The following is a 23032-nucleotide window of genomic DNA, read 5'->3' on the forward strand; positions in this document are numbered from 1 at the left end:
CGCTGCTTTTCCCATGTTGCCCGTTCCGCCGCGTCTCTCTGTCGCGTGGGCTCAGTGCCTGGTGGGCCTCCCTGTCGGTGTTGTGTGTGCGGCTGGCTGCGGTGTGTGACTTCAGCGCTGGATCATGCGGTGGCTCCGCCTGTGGTTTTGAGAGCCCGCCGAGGGCAGTTTCAAGATTTCCTTTGTCGGCCCTTCGCGTGTTAGATGTTGGTTGGCTCGGGCGTGGATGAGGTGAGCAAGGGATGCGTCTATCTTCTTCCTGCTTCTCATTCATCCCTTCCTCTCTGCTCCGTCCCTTTCTCTCCGCTGCGTCCCTTTTCGCCAGATCCGACGCCCTTCCGGCTTGTCGTTGCCTCGCCGCCGTGACAAAGGTTTGTCTCCTTTGCCCTTGTTCGCTTCTTGATTTCCGTCGCGTCTGATTTGTCTGGCCGTTTGCTTGCAGTTGGGAGAAGGGGGTGGCCGTCGTCTTGCGGTTGGGCCAGAGCAGCGGTGGGCTGGACGCCGCTTCCTGCTGTCTTTGAGAGATGGGAGAGGTGCTTTCCTGCTCTTACTTCCCCCCCCGTTCGATTTCCTGCGCTGATGTTAACTCGTTGTGCCTGCTGCTGTTCTAGGGTTAGGGTTTGCCATTCGATTGGTGACTGTTGTGGGTTGGCAGCGCGCCGTGTAGCTACGAGACAACTTCCCTGTTGACCTACCGTCCTGCTGCAAGTGCGAGAAGGTGCAAGAGGAAATCTCATCTTTCCTTGTCCGTAAATTGATTTTGTTTTCCTATTTCATGCATCGATGGCGCCTTACCTCGTCTTTTGTCTGTTGTTTGGGCTTTTTTTGGTGTGGGGTCTGCTTATTTTCAGTTATTGTCTGTTGTGGCAGGATGTTTGCTATCAGTTGTTCATACATCCACCTGTTAGATGTTGTTGCTTCCCGATGCCGTGTGCCATTTTATTCATACTTAAGAGAGATAATGGATGATGGAGACGTTCTTGGAGGAGTGGAGCTTGATGTTAATGTTCCTGGGAGTGATAGTCTCACTATCAGAAGATTTTTCTGGGCACAAGACAGGGTTGACTCTCTGTTTGCTTATGAGGGTGCTGCTTTCCAGGCAATTAGATACTTGCAGCGTTTGTATGGGTTTATCATTGTTTATTACAATTATACACCCATGACCACCTATCGAGACCTTGCTCGCTCAACGGTTATTCTAGCTGCATCACCGGTTAGATCTACCATTCCAGTTGCTTCTGGTGATGGCTCTGTCGCTGTGGGTGACGTCGATGTTGTTGCGCAGCGGTCGATGCTACATGCTGGCTTGGTTTCTACCGCCTGTAGCTTTTAGGGGGTCTATTTGTGTTGTGCTTGTTGCTCATTTGTCGGGTTTTTTCATTGGTTGATTATCATGTATCCGGAGTCTTGTGTGTGCTTATGATGAGATGTCGGTTGTAATGAGATATGGCTATTTGCTGTTCTTACCTATGTACCTGGCGTTCATGCCGATTATGAGTAATATACCTACTGTTTATGTGTTCTGTGTTGTATAATTTTTTTTACCCTTCTCAGTATGCTACATTTAATATTCCTTTTCCTTTACCCTTCTCCTGCAATGGATAGTGGTTTCTTGTCAGGTATGGTTTATCAGTCAGGTTTACTTGCTTCCTGTTGCATAGTATGCTGATGTATGTGTTTTCAGACAATGGTATGAGGTTGCTTGATTGTTGTCATGCCACGTGCTTGGATTGCTGCCCATGGATGTGGTGATGGGCGGGCCGTTGCTCGTGCCCGAGGTTCTGGACCAGCTGGTGCTCGTGGGCGAGCCTCTGCCCGTGGTCATGGTAATGTAGCTGTGCCCGTGCCTGGCGATGTCCTCCCTAGGCCTGTCGCCAGCCGTGGTGGTGCTCAAGCCAGATGTGTTGGGCGTGGTCGTGCCCGTGGACGAGGTTCTGGTCGTGGTCGTGGTTGTGGTGATATAGACGGCACCCTCCCTGGGCATGTCGCCAGCCGTGGTGGTGCTCGAGCCAGAGGCGCTGGACGTGGTCGTGCGGGTGAACGACCACCTAGTCGTGGGCGTGGGCATGGTAGCGTTTCTTTGCTAGATAGTGCCATTGGCCGTGCTGCTCCTCTTCTTGCCAATGTTCAGCCCGGGCCTGCTGCTGCTCGTGGACATGTGCCTGGGACCGCTAAGCGCTATGTGCCCCGTCCACCTCTCGGGGCCCTTCCTCGCAGCCGCCCACGTCTGTCATGTTCACTTGCCATCCTTTTTGTTTTTACCTCCTAGAACCATGTATCTTGCTTGCTCACTGTTCTTCTGTTTTCTGTCTTGCTTGTGCCTTGGTTAGGTGATAGTTGGTTTCCCTATCTGAGTCTGGCCGTGACGACGGTTAATCTATAAAACGGAAGGCGTCCATGAAACTACGTCGGTCTAAATACGAAGGTGCATTAAGTTCTTAGTTGTGTTGTTTTGTTCCTGTTCCACATCGGCTGACCAGATCTTATGTGGTCTTTTAGATCACGTTGTTATGGGCCCTTTAGAAAGGGATTGGCAGGGTTACTCGGTTGCATTTGCTGAGTCGCTTAAAGGTATTTATTAGCAGGCCATTTAACGTTCTACTGTCTTCTTAGCTTCGTTTGTTTGTTGTCATGGGGTTTGTTTTCCTTGATCACATGTTTTCCAGTTGTTAGCTTCCTATGTAGATAGGTCTTACTATGGGGCCCCTGAGTTCCTCTGTCAGTACTGTGGTGCCTCCTTCTGGTTTGCTAAGTGTGTTCAGTCCAAGTCCTCTTGGACGAAACGTAAGATCATTTAAAACCTCTGTTGTAAAGGTGCTCAGGTCTATATACCTCCCTTCAAGGACCCCCCCCCCCCGGCTTATCTCCGGGAGCTCCTTCGTTTTGATGGTACATCACATGCGAAGAAATTCCTCCGAAATATCTGTCAATACAATTGTATGTTCGCTTTCACTTCAATGGGTGCTAAAATTGATCACTCACTAGATAGCACCCGTGGTCCTAAAATCTTTAAAATAAGTGGGAAGGTATCTCACTGTCTTGGTTCAATGCTGCCCAAAGGTAGTGATACTCCTAAGTTTGCTGAACTATATATACATGATCCGGCTAATGAGATTACACATAGGATAAATGCCTTGAATCCCAATGATAAACCGGTAGGAGCTGTGGATGAGAGCATTGTCGTTGGTCTTAGAGACATGCTGGATGAGTTTAACCCACTGGTACAAACCTTTAGGGAGGCAAGCAAGCTAATAGAGGATTGTGGTGACGAACCCATCGAGGATATTTCCATTCGTATTATTGGTCCTTCAGATGGTGATAGTCCACAGTTTAGCTTACCTACCGCCACTAGACTTGCTGCTTTGGTTGTTAATGACTTCACATTAGAGACGTCTGCACGGGATATTATTGTTTCTAGCCGGTCAGAGGGTCTACAGTAGATCTCTTCTTTGAACACGACATTTATGTCTTTGCAGTACCAATTGCTTTTCCCCTATGGAGAGAGAGGGTTCCAAATAGATGTTCCACACCTGATTGTTCCTCGGGACGGTGATGATGATATGCATGTTGATCCTGTAGCTGAGGCATCTCCTTTAGATGCCTCAAGTAGCCAGTCTCCCGGTGGTAGTAGGAATAGAATGACAATGCAGGATTATTACCGCTTTATGTGTCATTACAAAGGTGATCAGCCCAATCCATATTTGTGCTATGGTCTTTTATCCTCTCAGTCGGTCGTTGATGCACATGTGTGCATCGACGAGAACAGGTTGTGGTATATACTCAGAAATCAGGATATGCTTAGGTCCGAGCACATGTAGGGTATTGCTGATGCTGTCAATGATGGGTGTACCAATGGTGATGCACTAGGAAAAAGAACCATTCTGCCTTCCAGTCACACTGGTGGTGATCGCTACTTCAAGGAGAACTTCCAGGATGGGCTCGCCGTGTGCCGGGTGCATGGTCCGCCGGATATATTTACCACCTTCACTTGCAACCCCAAATGGCCTGAGATTATGGACGCATTAGAGCCAGGGCAGAGGCCTTCTGATCGGGCGGATATTGTTGTTAGGGTCTATCATATGAAGCTTATTGAATATTTAAATGATATCAAGTCTGGAAAAGCTTTTGGCCCAATTAAGGCTGGTACTGTGTTCTATTAGTTCAGATCAAGTGCACTGTTTTTGTTTTACCTTGCGTGTCGCTTTTGGTAGGAGTTCTAACTAACTGAAATTCCACATTTTCCCTGCAGTGTTATATACTATCGAATTCCAAAAACGAGGTCTGCCACATGCGCACATCCTCGTCTTGCGTAAAGGAGACAAAGGTGAGGTCGGTGTTGAGATTATTGATTCGTTTATTTCTGCAGAAATACCTGATCCTCTAGTTGATCCGTTAGGATATGCTCTGGTTCTGAATTCATGTTGCACGGTCCGTGTGGTGAGATGAATGATAAATGCATTTGCATGAAAAAGGTTGTTGCTCAAAATATTTTCCAAAAGAGTTTAAAGAGTCAACTATCATTGATGAGCATGGGTTTGCCTTATACCGACGCCGTGACGATGGCCGGACGGTTTATAAAAATGGGCATTATCTTGACAACAGACATGTAGTGCCTTATAACATGGCTATTCTTAAAAAGTTCCAGGGACATATAAATGTGGAATGGTGTAATAAGACTCAGTTGATGAAATGTCTGTTTAAATATGTTACCAAGGGTGCTGATTACTCTAAGGTTGTCCTAGAAAGGCTAGAGAGTTCAGGTGCAACTGGTTATCTTTCGGTTGATGAAGTAAAAGAGTATTTAATGTGTCGTTACATTTGTGAGTACAATGCACTCTGGCGTATATTTGGTTATGACATACACTTTAAAATGCCCTCTGTAGAAAGATTAACTGTTCATATGCCTGGCATGAATATTGTTCGCTATCGTGCTGGTGCTGACATTACAGAAATTGTTGGTTCTGACTTCTTGAAAAAAACTATGCTCACCGAATGGTTTGTTGCAAATGAACTCTATGAGCATGCTCGGTCATTTATGTACTGTGATTTTTCTATTGGGTGGACATGGGATGCTAAAAGTAAATCATGGCATAAAAGGGGTGGGGGTGAGAAGATTGGCCGTGTTTACTATGTACATCCTACGAGTGGTGAACTGTACTACCTGCGCATGCTCTTGATGATTGTTAAAGGGGCTAGGTATTTTGAAGAACTTAGGGCGTATGGTGGGCGTCTTTATCATACGTTTAAAGAGGCCTGTGCCGCTCGTGGTTTATTAGGTGATGATAGCGAGTGGTACATGGCATTTGACGAGGCTGTCGTCTGGGGGTTTGGACACCGACTTAGACAACTGTTTGTGACTATGCTTATGCGTTGTTCCATTAAAGATGAAATGAACTTCTTTGAGCTTTATTGGGTTAGCATGTTTGACGATATCAAATATGGACTGCGTCCTCTTGTGCAAAATCCGGCTTATTCCGTTCCTGATGAAAGGTTGAGAGATATGCTTCTTGACGAATTGGCAGAAGTATTTTTGAAACATGGCTCTTCCATAAGTAATTTCAACTTGCCTTCCAGAACAGGTGAAGGAGACCAGCATGATGAAAATAGGTTAATTCCTGAGGAGATGTCGTATGATACACCTGCTTTGGCTAGGTTAGCACCCGTTCTTATTGATAGTTTAAATGTAGACCAGTCAGTTGCTTATAAAACCATTGTGGACTGTGTACAGGCAGGGGAACCGGGCTTCTTCTTTGTCTCTGGGTACGGTGGTACTGGGAAAACCTATTTGTGGAATGCAATATGTGCTTTTCTTGGGGGAGAATAAAAATTGTCCTCACCATCGCATCGTCGGGCATCGCGTCCTTACTGTTACCTGGAGGGCGGACTGCTCATTCGCGCATCAAAATACCAATTAATATAGATGATGACATGCAGTGTGATATTAAGAGAGGTTCACGGCTCTGCAAATTGATGATGGCCTCTTCCTTGATTATTTGGGATGAGGCGTTGATGACACACAGGAAGTGTTTTGAAGCTGTAGATATAACTTTACGTGACGTCCTTTCTATGAGTAACCTAGAGCTTGCAGACCTTCCGTTTGGTGGGGTAGTTATGGTCTTAGGTGGGGACCTTAGACAGATATTGCCGGTTATTGAAGGGGGTACTAGGCCTCAGATCATCGATGCGGCAATCACAAACTCTCCACTATGGAACTCTGTTAAAAAATTGTCCCTGCCTATTAACATGCGCTTGGCTGTGCTGGGTGCAAGCGCACGAGCACAAGAAGACATTGCCTTATTTAGTAAATGGGTGCTAGATCTTGGAGAAGATAAATTGCCTGTTACAAAGCGAGGCACCGAAGATGGGGCTTGCTGGATACAAATACCAGATGACCTGCTGATTCACACAAACGGTGATCCTATCACTACTGTTGTTTCCTCTGTCTATGATTTTTTTTCAAATTGTTACTTGAATACTGGGTACTTACAAGAACGAGCTATTTTAGCACCGACCAATGATTATTCTGAAGAGATCAACATCCATGTTATGAACTTAGTCCCCACTGCTAGCAGAGACTACCTAAGTGTAGATTCGATAGATGGTTCCGGAGGTTCTGTTCTAGAAGAAAACATTTTTTATCCCGTTGAGTATTTAAACACTATCAAAATTATCAATTTTCCAAATCACAAGCTCACTCTTAAAATAGGTGTTCCGATTATGCTTGTTAGAAATTTATGCCAGGCAAATTGTCTGTGTAATGGTACCAGGCTCATTGTGAAGGACCTAGGTGATCGTGTTATTGAAGCTGTTATTATAACTGGTTCACATGTGGGTGATTGTGTATACATCCCCAGGATTGAGCTGACAGCAAAGCAGTCAAATTCACCCTTTGTTCTTAGGCGACGTCAATTCCCGGTGTGTGTGTGTTATGCTATGATGATTAATAAGAGCCAAGGTCAGACCTTATCTGCTGTTGGTATATATCTCAAAAGTCCTGTCTTCACGCATGGGCAATTATATGTGGCAGTGTCTCGTGTGACCTAAAGAGCTTCTTTGAAGATCCTTATAGTCAACGAGGATGGTACATGTGGCTCTGAAACTAAAAACGTTGTCTTCCCAGAGGTCTTTTGATATGCTAGGATAGTCCGATGCTCGCGTACAGTGCATTATAATTAACTTTTGGTCTACGACGATTGCTTTTGTCTGGACAGTTGCGTCGTTCCTTTCCTGTCAATGTAAATAGTGTCATGATCGTCTACATATACTTTTGAAATATATATATGCGGTTCTGTTTATGCTTTCCTGTACATTTCAACTGTATTTAACAAGGGTGTTCTGTTTTGGTCCTGATGCTGCTGTAGATGGTGATCACTGCCCTAGCTGCTCTTGTCCCAGGGAACAAGAAGTTGACTATTTGTGTGTATGTCTCAAGGCTGTGGCAGCATTGTGGAACTACTGATAATGGTCCTATCATTCATACTGACATGGTGCTTGTGGATGCTGAGGTAACTAATTGCATGTGCTCTTGTGATATGTGTTATATGCTGCTTCTCCCTGTAATCTAATTGTGGTAATGGCCGTTTATTGTTTGCTGGCAGGGTTCTCACATCTATGCTGAGATCTCTAAAGACTGGGTAAGCAAGTTTATGGAGAAGCTCAGGGAAGGCTGTGCTTATGAGATTTGTCAGTTTCTGGTGTTCCCAAATAAGCGTCACTTTAAGGCCGTCAATGCAGCAAACATGATCCGTTTCAATAGATTCACTACGGTCAATCCTAATACCGACCTGGAGGTTGCGTTCCCATTTTGCACTTACTCACTAACTGACCTCGCCCAGTTATGCTCCTGTGGAGATGCTTACCTTTTTCACAGGTGTGTTATCTGCTTGCTCATTTACTCCCAAGGTTTCACATGCATACTGATGGCTACTCATTTTTCCTTATGTTTATTTAGATGTCCTTGGCGTTATCACCGGTGTTTCTGATGCCATGAAGTTTCACAGTTCAAGCAGGAGTGAGCCGTCGATTAAACGTTGTATCACCATCAAGGACCTGAGGTATCTTCTACTCTCTTAGGCACCTGACGTCTGTACAGATAACATGATCAGCCTACTGTCTGTCTATTTACATTGCTCCTCGTGTGTCCTGTGTAGTGGGTACCAAATAAGTGTTGCTCCATGGGGCAAACGGGAGACAACCTTTGACGGAGATGGTGTCATTGAACTGGGGAAGACTGAAACGGTAGTGGCTATGTTCGTTGGAACTCTAGCAAAAAAACTATGAAGGTTTGTCCTTGACTGGCTATGCTGAATATATTCATGTTTACTTATTGCCAGCTATGCAATATGGCGTGGCTTTGCTTGCGGCCAATAGGTCGAAGGGGTGTCAGTGGAAACGCGACGTGCCGTTGGTACATCAACGATGACATCTCTGAGATGATAGACTTATAGACAAGGTACACTGAACTTTTGCTATGAAATATGTTTACACCAGGGGTTATTTGCTTGGCCTTTTGAAGATCTTGTCTGTACACTTACATTGTGTTCTTTGGTACCTGAAGGCTTTAGGACAAACATATTCCTGTTCAGAAAATTCTGCTACAGGGGCAGAATGCGGCTGAAATAAGTGCACATGTTGATTTGGATACTAAAATGGTCGTTGAGCTTCTGGAATTGAACATTTATGAGAATAAGGTCAGTTCTTTTTCTATATGATTGTTTAGCTTCACTAGGCTATGTACTCTCTGCAACTTCATTTAACCTTGTGAATATTTATGAAATGTGTGTTCTCTAGGATGTACGTTTCCTCTCCTTGGTTACCCTGGCTAGGCTATCCTCTGGCAGCGATGGTGGTTCATGTCATGCACAAAGTGCCATAAGACTTCCCAGTCATATGGAACTACATACAAATGCATCGATCCAGGCTGTTCTTGCACAGATGCACTGCCAAGGTACTTCCATGTGCCGTTGATGCCTTATCCTTCTACAATTAATATTTATCTACCTTTAACCGATTCATGCTTTGTTGTAGGTATCGCATCTGCTTTGTGGTGACTGACGGCACAAGAGAGGCCGAATTTGTTTTCTTTGATAGAGCAGGGAAGGAAATTATTGGCAAATCTCTGATTACCCTTCTCCGTGGTGGAAAGTCCAGTCGTGTTCCTCTTGAAGAAATAGTTCGGGTGGCCCACGGAGATGACACTGTCCCACAGGAAATAGCTGCGCTGGTTGGGCAAAAGTACAGATTTGTAGTCTCTATCTCCACAAAGAGTTTCCTGCCTGAGTCAAAGGAGACCTCATTTCAAGTCAATAGGATAGATGTCCCCACTGAAAGATGCCTACGCAATGCAGTTATGTATCGCAAGGCGGATTCATCTGGCCAGTCTGGAAGTAACACAGATTCTCAGTCTACTCATGTTGCTTCCTTTTCGTCCGAGGCACTGCCTGCTGGATCCGTTCCACCACTTCTCATGAGCAGCCAGGATGCCGAGCAAACACTCATGGAGACACAACCAAAGGTGCATCTTCTATTATTACTATTTCGTCTCTTCTGCTATCCTTTGTTGTCACTGTGCTCTGTGCTCCTTATCCTTCACCCTGATGTATGCCAGGCCCCTATCACTCCTAAAGGAAAATCAACTGATGCTTCCCTAGACTCTGTGAACCAAAGGTGTAACTGCTGCTATATTGTCCATATGGTTCCAGTTAATATGTAGTTTTCCCTGGAGATGATTTTACAATCACATCCTTTAGCTTGCTAATTACATCATTTGTAGTGGCACTAAGAGGGGACTAACAAAACATCCGGTGGCCAGTACCCAGCTGCGCAAGCCTCTATTTCCAAACAAGAGCACACGGGTATTTATTTCCCCTTGCCTAGCGCAAAAAACTCAAACATGTGTTGGTCGTGTTCTGGTCAATGACCAGCCGTTCTAAACTTTTGCCCAGGAAGTTGGGCCTCTGGAGGATAGCATCTATGATTTTAGTGAAGAAAATGCTACTCAGCTAAGGTATCTATGTTCATTTCAAAATATGTTTTTGTTGATATGCATTCGAGTTGTCTGTTTGCATCTGAATGCTATTTACCCTTGAAGGAAAACAAATGAAAAAGTGGCAGGGAAAGCTGATGTGCCCCCTGACAGCAAAAAACTCAAGATCTAGACCAAGGGCCATTAAGCGACATACTGTAGCGACCAGACCTCAAACAGTCTGATCTCTGTGCTCCGGTGTCATCCCTGGATCAGTAATGCTGACACCACACAGTACTTGAAGGATTTATAGCAGAGTAGTAATCACACTTATTACATCGAGTGTCTCAAAAGAGAACTTATTACAATAAATATGGCTTAAGGCCAACTAATAACGATAACAGCGGAAGGCTTGGAAGATAAGTGAGTCCATCAACTCCAACGGCATCACTGAGTATAGAACCACGACCTAAAACTCCTCAATCGTCGTCTGAAAAGTCTGCAACATTAACGTTGCAGCCCGAAACGGGTCAGCACATGGAATATGCTGGCAAGGTAACACATAGAGAGTAATGGAAATGCAACAACTATACTATATGCATATTTGGCTGGTGGAAAGCTCTATGGTTACAGTTTTTGCGTAAGGCCAATTTTTCCCTACTTCAAAGGAATAAAATTAATTACTATCATGGTGGTTGTTAAACATTGAGAATGGTTGACAGCATTCTCAATCCCAATTAAGTAACATCATTAAAACCCAACAATATTAATTTAGGGTAACATGTCGAGATTCACATGATAATCCAGGTACCAGATACTCAAGATCTCCATAACCGAGGACACGACTAATCATGATTAGTTTGTTACACTCTGCAGCGGTTTGCGCACTTTTCCCCACAAGACTCGATTTCCTCCGTTGGATTTCTCGCACTACATGGTGTTTGAGAAACGGATGACCGAGACACAGTCTTTCAGAAGCGCTAGCACCTTACGACGGATAGACCGGTACACCTACTTTCCCCTACATCTGGTAGTCTACCCTGTAAGAGTTCGCACAACTTAGTCAACTATGCCAGAGCCCATAATGGCTTGTGGCTGCACATGGAAGTTTCTAGTATGAATAATCTCATGATCCCTTTGGGCCTGGGTGGCGGTCCAAAAGAAAACAGGCAAGTCCTGGAAACCCCAGGTGCCTCAATCCACCCAGATGTGTGTTAGGTTGCCACCTTAGATAAACCCTTAATTAACAATCTCACATCTGTCATGGATTTCACTCACCCAATCCACGTCTACTAGCATAGCATGGCATAATAAGCAAACGTAGAAGTAACTCCCAAAGGTTTGATAATAAACAGGTAATAGGTACTACCCATCCCACAATTTAATTAGATCCTAATCATGCAGTGTGTGAAGATTGATCTAATGCAATAAAACTGGGTTGTAGAAAAAGGTATGATCAAAGTGTTACTTGCCTTGCTGATGATCCGAGTAACCTAGAGATTCAAAGTAACAGGCGGCGCACTCCTGGTATTCTATCGCAGACAAACAACAAGCATACAATAAGTACTCATCTAATGCACAGGTAAAACTCAAATAGAAGATCTAACCAGAAAGTTTAACTTAAGAACCCTGGTTTGCAAAAAGAATCAAATCGAACGAAGCAAAAGAAATCAAATGGCGAAAGAAAACAACTTCGTTCTAGTAATCTGGAGCTAGGGCAAATTTTACAGTAGCAAAAACTTGTTTAAGTTGATTATTCAGAAAGAGGGTTTCGAGACGAAACTCCAGGCGCTTGAATCGCCTGATTCCGATAAACGAGCAAAAAGTTATACTAAAACGAAAATCGGATCAGAAATCGCGATCAGAAAATAACCGCGGAAAATCCGATGAAAAAAGAAAACGACGAACAGAATTTTTTTAATCACCACGGAGAATGAGGCGGCGGCGAACCTCGGGCGGCGCGCACTCCGGCGAGTCGGCGACGGCGGCTCGGCGGCGACTAGGGTTAGGCGGCGGCGGGCTAGGGTTAGGCGGCGGCAGGCTATGGGCTTCGGCGCTGGGGCCTCGCTATTTAAAGGCGCCCCCCCGGGCGGAGTCCCGCTCGGGTACGGCCCAAGGTCGGTTTCGTTTTTTTTAAATAATTCCGCTCGGAAGAAAAAAATAAAAAGAAATACTAAACGGACTCCAAAAATCACGAAATAAATTTTGCCGGGTTTCTAAAATCAAGCCCGATAAAGTGAACATTTATCTGGGCCCAAACTACAACTTTAAAAAACGCGCATTTTTCCTAAATTCAAATAAAAATATCGAAAAACTTCGAAATAAATCTTATTTGATTTTTTTATTAAATCCTCAATATTTCTATATTTTGGGAAAGTCATTTTATTCCCTCTCTCATATTTTTGTAATAGAAATAATTGATGATAAAATAAATAAAAACAAATGATCCCGTTTACATAATTTGAGAAAACTCAATATGTAAATAACAAAATCCCCAACTCTCTCCATGGGTCCTTGAGTTGCTTAGGATTTTCTAGGATCAAAACCAAAGGCAAAATAAAATATGATATGCATGATGACCTAATGTATAACATTCCAAATTGAAAATTTGGGATGTTACACATACCCTTTTGGTTCGTTTATCCGATCCTTTGCTTGCTAACTACCCGCTTATTATAGTTTATGTTGTCTTGATTTCTCTTTGGAATCCTGTTTCTGCAGAACCATGCCATGTCCAGTGCAGAGCTCGAGGGAACACTGACTTGATGGATAGTACTTCGACGCATGTTGGATTGAAGGACCGCTTCTATCTACCATCGCCTTCCTTATGCCCTATCACTTATGATGCAGTGTTTTATTTTGTCGTCCATAGCTGAAAATACCTTCTTATCTATGAACAAGCATACTCTATAGTTAGAGCTTGGTTTGTAATGAATCTATACTTAAGAATTCCATTCATTTAGCAGTGTTGTTTATGAATGTACCGCCATGTTTCACTGGGAGACCTAAGGATATTACGAAAAATATCCTGCTGCTTGTCCCTTGCGTGTGTGATGCATGCACTTCCTATTTTGATTATATGCAATCTGTAGTGGGTTATTGTTATCCTATTGACTGCTGCTTGGTTGTATGCTGCATAGGTCTTCTGTTTTGATCATCCACAACCCATGGCAGGATAGTGTTCTGTTGTATTTCACTTGGAGGTGTGTGGTGCATGTGATTCTTATTTTGATCATACACAATCTGTAATAGATTAGATTTCTGTTCTATTTGTCATGCGATTTCGTATTTGTATTTTGAAAATACGCTACATGCCTTTGTTACAGAAGTGAGCTTCATGTCCACCCCTGTTGTATAATCGACAGTAAATGTTGCTACGTAAGCACATGATCCCGTTCCTGTGTGATCGTGAACTCCGATAGTTTCCTCTCTTTAGTTAATGATTATGCCGCAAAAATCATATATCTCCGCTACTTTCTTTAGAAAATATGTCTCTGCTGCTTTTTTTAGAAAATATATCTCTGCTACTGATCTCACAGGCCTCTCATTAATTTACCTTCATAGGCCAATGTGTGACCAGATGGGCTATTTACTAGGCCGGCCTGCCTAGACTATACTCTGCATTGGGTTCTCTGATCCATCTTGCTCGACACAAACCCTAGACACCCTTGCCCTCCGCTTCGTTTGGACAACGCCCAACTCAGTTCCTCTTCAGCGACGGTGCAATCCACTGACGCTGATGATGGAAGTGGAAACTGCTCGCCAGGTAACTTGATTTGCTTTCTTTGAACTGGTTTCCTCTTCAGGGACTCACCATTGCTCTATTCTCTGTGTAGGGAGTAGATCCACTCACAGCGCCCTCTGTTTATCTCGCGGGCGTTTCCTTGGCCAGGTACGACGAGCACATCTACCTATGCGTTTGCCGGCTATGGTACCATCGAGGTGGCTTTGAGAATGGACCTATCAAAAGTATACACATGGTCATAATCGACAGAAAGGTTAACACTCCCTCTATGATAAAGTTTTCAAGATCTGTTGGCTTCAGACTTTTTCATGATCTGTTGGCTCCAGGCTACTATAAATATGCTTTCTTATGATGCTGCCTTTAGGACATCCATGTGTTCTTTTAAGCATGGGTTCACTGGTCTGATTAGAATAATCATGGATCCACGATTGTTTCCCATTTCTGATTGTCTATTTTTATAATTGGTTCATTAAACTAATTAGGAATAATATCCACTCATGATAATTGGTTGATCCCTGTGCTGCCTCCTTTGTCTTCTCTTATAGGGAGGCTCTGCCCATGCAATGGTGCCTAACCATGCCATGCACATGTTTGTTGATACTTTACATGAGGGGAATGAATATAGATGCACTGGACTCCGTGCAATGTCTCTTGCAATGGTGTTGAGGCCGGTAGAGGCCACTCACATGATATATTTTACTAGATCGACAACCATTCAGCGTGTTGAGTGTGATCTCACCAGTTCTTCCTTCTGGGCATATGATCTTACACCACTTAGTGACCTTGCTCCTCCCAATGATACCCCCGCATGATTAACCGGTAATTATGGTCTTATATGTAGTTGGTGCAGTGCTTGCACCATGCATGCCTCTTCTCTGCTAATCATGTGTTTGGCTTTGCAGATGTCATAGGTATTATAAGCAGTATTTCTGATGTAGCTATGGTCTAGCCGCCACCATGGAAACAAGCAGAAGCTGTGAGAGATGTCTTTGTTCGTAACCTAAGGTATGTTTTGCAGCTAGTCCCTAGTCTGATGTACGTGTCTCACCATTTACATAGGATGTATCGTGACTTATGAGATGCACACGTATTGATCCAGTGGCTATGAAATTAAAGTGAGGCTATGGGGAGAACATGCTACTAGATTCAACGGCCAAAATGTACTTATGCGTGGAGCAGATGACACAATTGTGGTGATCTTCTATGGCACTACCGTTCGCATCTATGATGGTTGATCCACTTTCTGTTGACTTACACTTGCCTCCCTTCTTGTATGACCTTTTCTAATGAAATGACATGTGTTTACAGGGCGAAGGGGTTTATCATCTGGATCAGCTACTGGATGGTACATCAATGAAGACATACCTGGTATCACAGAGTTGTACCTTGCAAGGTACATTTCACATCTGTGTTTGCACTCTACATCTCTTGAATCTTACTAGAATTTTCTTTCCTTAGTTCGAAAGAAATCTTCCATGCAATTGTGAAAGCACCGGCACCTATGCAGCCTGCACTACAAAAAAATACACTTCCGTGACGATACGTGTTTGTCACAGTAGGTCGCTTTTTTTGTCATGCATGTACATCCATGACAAATTTATGACAGAATCAAGATAGTCATACCTATGCTGTCATAGAAGTGTTCCATGACATTACCAAAATTATCATCACGGAAGTGTCCACTTCCATGACGATAAATCGCGCGTCACAGAAGTGCTTTCGTCAAGGGTGACCGACACGTGGCATCCACCGTAACGGAACGCCGTTAAGCTGTCGGGTCGGGTTTTGGATCCGATAACCCATTAACAGCCCCGACCAATGGGGATTTTCCACGTGTAAAATCATCATTGGCTAGGGGAAACACATGTCGGCTCATCGTCGGGACAGATGTCATCCACTCACTGGACAGAAGGCGCCTATGATACATCGACACATGGCACGACCCAACAAGTTTAAATGGGCCGGCCCAACTAGAGGCCCACAAGATTTTGCGGACCATAATGGGTTGGCCCAGCTAAAGGCCGACGAAATTTTGCGGACCATAATGGGCTGGCCTAGCTAAAGGCCCACAAGATTTTGTGGGCCATAATGGGCCGACCCAGGTAAAGGCCCACAAGATTTTTTTGTGCCATAATGGGCTGGCCTAGGTAAAGGCCCACAAGATTCTTGCGGGTCATAATGGGCCGGCCAGCTAAAGGCCCATGAAATTTCGCCGACATTAATGAGCCGGCCCAGCTGTAGGCCCACATGATTTTGAGGACCCTAGTAGGCCGGCCCATTAACTGGCTGCCATGTTTTGGGCCAAATGCCGGCCCATATTTGATCCGGTCCATTAATGGCCTGCCACGCTCCGGGCCTAATAGTGACCCATATGAGATCCGACCCGTTAAAAGCCTACCACGTTATGGGACAAATTACGCCCCAGATCAGGTCCGGCCCTTTAAGAGGCTTTGGGCTCAATTATGGCCCATATCAGATTCGGCCCGTCAACTGGACACTATGCTTTTGGGCCCACTTGCTAAAGGCCCACTTAGTAATTCGGCCTGATATTAGTTTTGGCCTGTTAAGGGCCCGTTTAACATTTCGGCCCTATATTAATTTCGGCCTGTTAAAAGCCCGTCATATAGTTGGGCCTAACTACGACCCGGTTTGCATCCGGCCTGCTCGCAGCCGATATCTGATTGGGCCAAACAAGGACCCAGACAATTTTGGCATGTTAGAAGCCCGTGATTTGATTCGCACAATCATGGACCGGGGTTCATTTCGGGCTGCTACGTAACTAGTAGGAATTAAGAACAAACCTACTCTATACAATAAAGAAATTACGGCATAGTAACTAAGAATAAACCTACACTACACAATAAAGGATTTAAGGTATATTACATCCACTGGGCATCAAAGTTCGTCACTAGTGATCATAAAGCGCAATGAAGAAGCATATTACAAAAACTGGGCACCATTGCAGCGTAACAAAATAATACTGAACCAAGACCACTTCCAAGACAGTTCAAGAAAGGTTAGCCTTGCGGGGGAACTGCTGCACAAGCTGCTGAGCAAGGCTGTGAGACCGGCCTAGCATGTCGGTTATAGCTTCCAGGTGTAGCTGTTTAGCGATGAGGTTCTCGTTGGTGTTCTCCGCAATCTTTCTTAGAGATAGGACTTCAAGTCGAAGTTGAGTTGCAGAATGCCTTTCTGCTAGAACTTGGGACTGAAGAAGTCGAACTGATTCAGACAACAAATTCTGTGAGCTTGTCTGACTGTTAGTCTCAAGTAATTTGAACATTGCATCAAGACAAGACTTTGGGGTTGTCTCGCTATCTTCAAGATGTTTTGCCTTCTTTGCTGCAATATATGTTGGGTTTGTCTCACAGCCTTCAGCAGACTTGTGCATGCCATCAGGCATATCACCCTTAAACAAAGCAGAGAGATGACATGTTTTGCATGTGTATAAACAAAGATGATAACTGTTCTGTCAATTCTATCCAATTTCAAATTAGAAAATAAAGAGTATGTTCAAAATATCAATAGCACAATTTGGCATTGTTCATAATGCGGGGAGCTTCACCACACTACTGGATTACCATGTCAACATAACAAGCATAGATGAAGGGCAAAGAAAATCATTGTATCTATTTTGGATAATGTACATGACATGTTGTTCATATCACCAGCCACATCAGTAAGATAAAACAAGAGATGACAAGGTGCAAACGTGGGCTGCTTCACCACACACTGGATTATAGATCCACAAAAACAAGCATACATATAGGGAGTATTAAGTAATGTGCATGGTATGAATAAGGAATTTGGTTTTACAAGTAAAACTTAGAACTTACGGTTCTTACGAACATGCATTTTGGTAGAAACAACAAACTAAACAGCAGTAAACGATAGGGAGTATGAGCAAATTAAACAGCAGTTGAGGATAAAGGCTTTAGAAGGACTGACTTACATTAACAGTTAACACTGACTTTATAATGCCCTTCTCCATGGCAAGGGAAGGATAACTCAAGAATTTCAGCACAAAATCTTCTTCATAAGCATTGCCTGTACTCTACATTTTGTAGAGCGTAATTATAGATATGATAATACTGGAAGGGATAGAGGATAATGAAGATAAGATGCAGATTGATGCTGCATAATCAACTACCAATCCCTGGAAGTACAAGCTTTACAGGACAAAATGTACTGACAAGAGCAATGGGCTACACTTCTGCACTGGCATTGTCTGTGTATTCTACTTGTTGGTAATATTAAATATAGATCTGGTCTTTTTTAGTAAATGGTGGGCGAGGGAGATAAGATGCAGAATGCTGCAAAATGAACCAATCCCTCTTCCCATAATACAAGAGTGTTTTGAACACTGGTGTACTGTACAAAACGTTCTTATATTATGGGATGGAGGGAGTAGCTGTTAATGTAAGTACAGTGATAGACCGCGTTCAGTCCTTACAAGAGGACTGCAGAGCTAAACCTCTTCAAAAGCATTGGGTTGATTCTAAATTTATGTAAGATTCCATACGGATCTTATAATGTCCACCAAATGGACGATTACGAGGCTAACATGTGCAGTGATGCTACATAATCAAACAACTATGAAAGTAAGTATGGTCATACAAGGCAAGAGGTACTCACAAGAGCAATGTAGTGTGCAGTATAGTTGTGAGATTCTGTGGTCCCTTGAGAATGAATGTTCTTCTACTAACAGTTTTCATACAAGTGAGACATTAAGGCAAATGCAGAAATGTAGTTCAAATTGTGATGTGATATCATAGACAGTACCTTACGCTGCAGCCGAGACCAATGTGTAACAACATTATTCCAGTCACCTCGGATAAATGTAGCACCGGAGACTATATAGAAATTTCGTTCAGAGGCTTGCCATCGAAGTGCGCTTGCCTCAGGTAGGAATGATACTTCATCAACGAGTGCTTGAAAAGCGCAACCAACCCTTGCTCGTCATCACAATCCAGTTTGTGCCTCGCCTATTTAAAAGAATGAAATCTTGTGTCTTCTGTCAGCAGAAACATATGCAGTAATGACCATGAATAACATTAGTACATTACTTACGCATAAGTTGCGGAGGAAGACTGGAAATTGTTCTGTGTCTACGGTATAATCTTTCCATGAAGGAAAGATGCGCACAAAGTTCCTGACAACAACATAAGCTTCGTCTTCTAAACTGGGAAGAAATGGAACAGGGGTCCTATTTGCTGCAATTGGGGCTCTCTCTAGTTCGAAAAGGGATTTGGCAACTGGATTTGGTGTACTCTTTGCTGGAATGGGGGTTTTGCATCGTACAACTGGTGCTATGTCAACTGGCATAATTTTACTGTTTGCTGTAGTTGGGGTCTGCTGAGTTGGGGCATCAGAAATGACTAGTGTAGTAGGGCTAGAGTCTGCTAGAGTTGGGGTATTTTGTGGGTCGGGTGATATTGCAACTACACCTAATGGGCTATTTGATTTATCAGGTGCCACTACCTTTTCCAAATACTTTTCTTGTGCTCCTCCACGATCAGCAATCATCCTCTTCCTTTTGAACGTCTGATACACAAGAACAACATTTGAATGGATAAATATGGTATGATGACAGATGGAATATGTACTGAAAATGGATAGGCAGGGCGTATTCACATACACGATGTGTAAACTAAGCTAATGGCAGTTCAACAAAGTAGAAGCAATGCAAAGCATCAGTTGCAAGATATGTCCGAGCAATGTAACCTTGGAAAGTTAGAGGAAGTAACTTGATGGGTGAATAAGATAGGGCATCTTCCTCTGACTCCTCCACTAGGGAGCTACATTGACTTAGGTCTCCCTCTAGCTCAGAATCACTGTTAGGATCATATTTTGAGCATGAATCTGTAGGTGGAGAGTGTTTGCATTACATTGCATCCAGACTTGATTTCAGTCCCTTAATGCCAAGTTTGACAGCCATGGCATTGTTCTGCTTTATTCTTTTCATGCGCGCAAGCTCATAATCATTATGATGCTGTTCAGAATCTGAGATTCATGAAAACATAAAAAGTAGTCAGATTATCTATGGAATGCATTGCGGTTTCAACTCGGAGAGTGTCTCCCTATAAACCCCTGCATATGCAAAGTTCACCTCCCCAACCGTGCAGACCAGACCACACACAAAGGTACACACCCGAGCGGCGAACATGCATTTTCGAAACTAATTTAGGAACATTTAGCTGACCAATTAAACAACTCTGTTTTAATAATATCAGATTCGTATTTGAACAACTAAGCTTGTTTAGCTTGATGGGTGGAGCAGTGTTATTATGACATGAAGCATGTATTCTGATCGTATAGTGATCATAAAAGGGGGAAACTCTAAGCATATATTTTTTAGCAAAAGAGGGTTTCCCCTCTGATTTCTATTAAAGAAACCACCACGGAACCAACATGATCATTTAAACCCTAAGCATGATCAATTAAACCATATTATGGCTGTGCCATGGCAGATTTGAAGCTGCAAACCGGAGAAATGATATTTAGCATCCATTGTTTGCTTCGAACTAAGAACTAAATTCTAAGAGCTGAAAAGAAAGTAGAGTAACCAAGTTAAGATCTATTTTCTGGTTGAGATCAAAAAGTTGAGGAGATATGAAGTACCACCTCTTTTGCGGCGCCGTGTAGGCATCGGGGGTGCAATGGCTGTCGGTGGCGTTGAAGCAGATCTGCGACAGTAGACGGGTGCATCAGGGGATAAGTCCCGTTGCAGTGGAAGAGAAGGTCGTGTGAACGGCCCCGACAAAGAGGACGACGACGCTGATGAAGCGAGAGGACGTGATGCAAGGCTATTGGTCCGTCGCCGTGGATGAGAAAGTCCATCTCTAGCAGTGGACGATGCAGTCTTGGTAGGCGCTCCGGCATGATGGAGGATGGTGGCGATGGATGTGGTGGAGGACGGCGACGATGGATGGGGTGGCGGACGGAGGCTGGTGTGGGAATGGGGTGTTCTAGCGCGGACGGTGTATTAATGGGAAAATGGAGGGAGAGGTACGGGGAACCATGTTTTCGGGACGCACCTGTCTGAAATATGGGAAAGTTACGAACTTATCGCCCGTTTCAAATTTGGACGTCTCATCGGTTGGGGATAGGACGGTAATCTCGCATCTCCCAAATATTTGCCGGTAACTATTTCGGGCGAGGAGAGGGTGTTTTGCCGCCCACGGTTGGCGCCCATGGTGTATGAACGGGGCTGACAGGTAGGGCGGTTGTGTCATGTCTGATGGAAGTTACACATCTTCCCCTATTTAAAATATTAGCCTACATCTATTTCGGACGAGGAGAGGGTGTTTTGCCGCCCACCGTGTATGAATGGGGAATGGAGGGAGAAACAGAGGTCTTTCGGACGAGCTTGAATCAAATGAGTTTTGCCGCCCATGTTTGACGCCCACCGTGTCGGAATGGGCTCAGAGGCGGTCGTGTCACGTCTAATTGAAGTTACTAACCTACCCATATTTAGAGCAGTGGAAATCGGGCCGATGGATTGTCCGTGTAATGGGTAGACAGTAATTTCCATCTCCCAAACACTTGGCTTTGGGCAACCGATGTGGGAGTGGACATTTTGCTGTTTCTTTTGAATTTTGGGACAATAAGCATTCATGTTTACCCTGGCAACTAAATTCGAATCCATTTTGTATTCCTATATGAATCTTTATAAATCATTCTATGTGTTTTTATATATCTTCAAAAGGACGACAAAGATGTATTCCACTGTCATATATGAATATGGTTTACAAATGCCGATACTCAAATTCAGAAACTAGAATCCAGTTTAAGGTGAATTCGAATATTTGGAACACTTCATGTCCAACTCAAATGTCACACGCAGCATAATGTGTAGTCCCATTTAGATATGTACACAAGCGATGTATCAAGATTCAAATACCGAGTCAATCAACCAAGAATGTACGGAACTAACAGACATATAAACACTTATAGAGTATATGGATCAATAATATCAACTAACATACATAAGCCAGTCCGCTGTACTTTTTTTGGCTACAACAACATCCTTTTTTTATCCAGCATCTTGGCCCTTTCCGATGCGTGCCACTTATGGTCCATCTATACTACTATTGCTGAATGCACATTCAGCCCGATTGGCATATTTGTAGGTCTGGCACAACAATCCAAATGAAATGTCTCCGAGTCTTATCAATTAATACAGACTTGTGCTCAAATAAAATTGCAAACAAAAAAACAAAAAAACAATTATTACATGATTTCTAAAACAAATGGTTTGATTGATTACATGAACAGACAACACAAAGGTTATTCAACTATGGAAAGAACATTTCACCTATGATTTACCAAGTAGGAATTTAATTTCCTTTTTTCCTTCAGGACCTTAACAATCTGGCCGTCTCAGCTTGCTTCATTTTGAAATCCACCAAATATTTAATGGTTGTCTTGAGTACTGCTTGTGATTGTGCTGTTTGCTTCCTCAACATGTCAACTTCATCTCTAAGTGCAGAAGCAGAATCTCTTTCTACCACTAGTTTAGCCTCTAGAGCATCAGCAGTTGGCAATTCATAATGCACGATTGGGCCGGTGCCACTGCTGTGGGATGATGCAACGTCCATGGGGACCTCACTCTTTGATCTTAGGCTAACCTGTTTTGCCATTAAAGTTCCGATTGGATTCAGAAAAGTTGAAGTTAGCAAAACATCTCAACTGGGAGTTATTACAGCAAACCAGTTAAAGAAACAAGGAATTAAAGAGTTTCAATTGGATGCTGAAAAGTAGTTATTAACATCATTGTAACCCGCTGTTGCAGCATCAAAGCAGTTAAACAAACAAGTAGATATTTAAGTTAAGGCAAACAGGTAATTCTTAACAGTAAGTATCAAACACATAGATAGGCGCAGTCTACAATATGATTAACAGGCTGTGCCATTATGTAATCAGTAGCAAACTAAATTAAGCCAAGCAACGTAATTGAACAATTTTGCAATAAGTGGCTAACTAAAATTCCAAGAAGCAGGTAACTGAACTTACGCTAGTTCTTTGTACAGGCACACTGCAACTTCTTTTTCGCTTACAAGGTTGTACGAAGGAGTCCATGGCATCAACTGCTTGGATACGCAGTCCCAATACTTCTTTCTTCCCACACTGCATGGATAAGTCGAATGGTTAATCTGGTAAGATGGTGCATCCTTGATATGTTATATGAGGATGTGTACTCAGACTAGTTGTAGCCAAACACATCACACTGGCTTTTACTGTATATTTCATGCGATTACTTTTGGCATATTGAGATCTAAGCAATCTACAATAGGATGAAAAGACTGACATCCTTCACATTA

General features: G+C 43.5%; 1 protein-coding gene and 2 long non-coding RNA genes across 6 annotated transcripts; all 3 read left to right on the plus strand.

Annotated features, from left to right (window-relative positions):
- The first annotated feature begins 249 nt into the window (after positions 1 to 249).
- On the plus strand, positions 250 to 7864 carry LOC119319506. Of its 3 annotated transcripts, none has more exons than XR_005154504.1 (6): positions 250 to 371; positions 443 to 533; positions 612 to 718; positions 4250 to 4324; positions 7362 to 7505; positions 7599 to 7864. It is a non-coding gene; the product is annotated as an uncharacterized LOC119319506 (long non-coding RNA). The 3 variants fall into 3 exon arrangements; XR_005154505.1 differs by having other exon boundaries at positions 7396 to 7505; XR_005154506.1 differs by lacking the exons at positions 4250 to 4324; positions 7362 to 7505; positions 7599 to 7864 and adding an exon at positions 871 to 1464.
- A 93-nt stretch (positions 7865 to 7957) lies between these two features.
- Positions 7958 to 8647, plus strand: LOC119316867. Its single transcript, XR_005153379.1, has 4 exons — positions 7958 to 8054; positions 8151 to 8238; positions 8334 to 8452; positions 8558 to 8647. It is a non-coding gene; the product is annotated as an uncharacterized LOC119316867 (long non-coding RNA).
- A 156-nt stretch (positions 8648 to 8803) lies between these two features.
- LOC119319507 lies at positions 8804 to 10181 on the plus strand. Of its 2 annotated transcripts, XM_037593978.1 has the most exons (5): positions 8804 to 8947; positions 9028 to 9514; positions 9608 to 9666; positions 9773 to 10006; positions 10091 to 10181. In XM_037593978.1, the coding sequence occupies exons 1-4, from the start codon at positions 8853 to 8855 to the stop codon at positions 9930 to 9932; spliced, it is 801 nt and encodes a 266-aa protein (XP_037449875.1). In that variant the 5' UTR covers positions 8804 to 8852; the 3' UTR covers positions 9933 to 10006; positions 10091 to 10181. The 2 variants fall into 2 exon arrangements, with proteins under 2 accessions (XP_037449875.1, XP_037449874.1); XM_037593977.1 differs by having other exon boundaries at positions 9028 to 9666.
- Positions 10182 to 23032: the final 12851 nt, after the last annotated feature.

This window comes from Triticum dicoccoides, chromosome 6A (genome assembly GCF_002162155.2).
Source record: "Triticum dicoccoides isolate Atlit2015 ecotype Zavitan chromosome 6A, WEW_v2.0, whole genome shotgun sequence".
Classification (NCBI taxonomy): domain Eukaryota; kingdom Viridiplantae; phylum Streptophyta; class Magnoliopsida; order Poales; family Poaceae; genus Triticum; species Triticum dicoccoides.

What these genes read in the sequence shown, in the direction of transcription:
- LOC119319507 (XM_037593977.1), top strand. Translation starts at nt 8,853, where the DNA reads ATGTCATGCACAAAGTGCCATAAGACTTCCCAGTCATATGGAACTACA. An exon ending in TGCACAGATGCACTGCCAAG is followed by an intron (nt 8,948 to 9,027) that starts GTACTTCCATGT and finishes GCTTTGTTGTAG; the next exon opens with GTATCGCATCTGCTTTGTGG. An exon ending in CTAGACTCTGTGAACCAAAG is followed by an intron (nt 9,667 to 9,772) that starts GTGTAACTGCTG and finishes CATCATTTGTAG; the next exon opens with TGGCACTAAGAGGGGACTAA.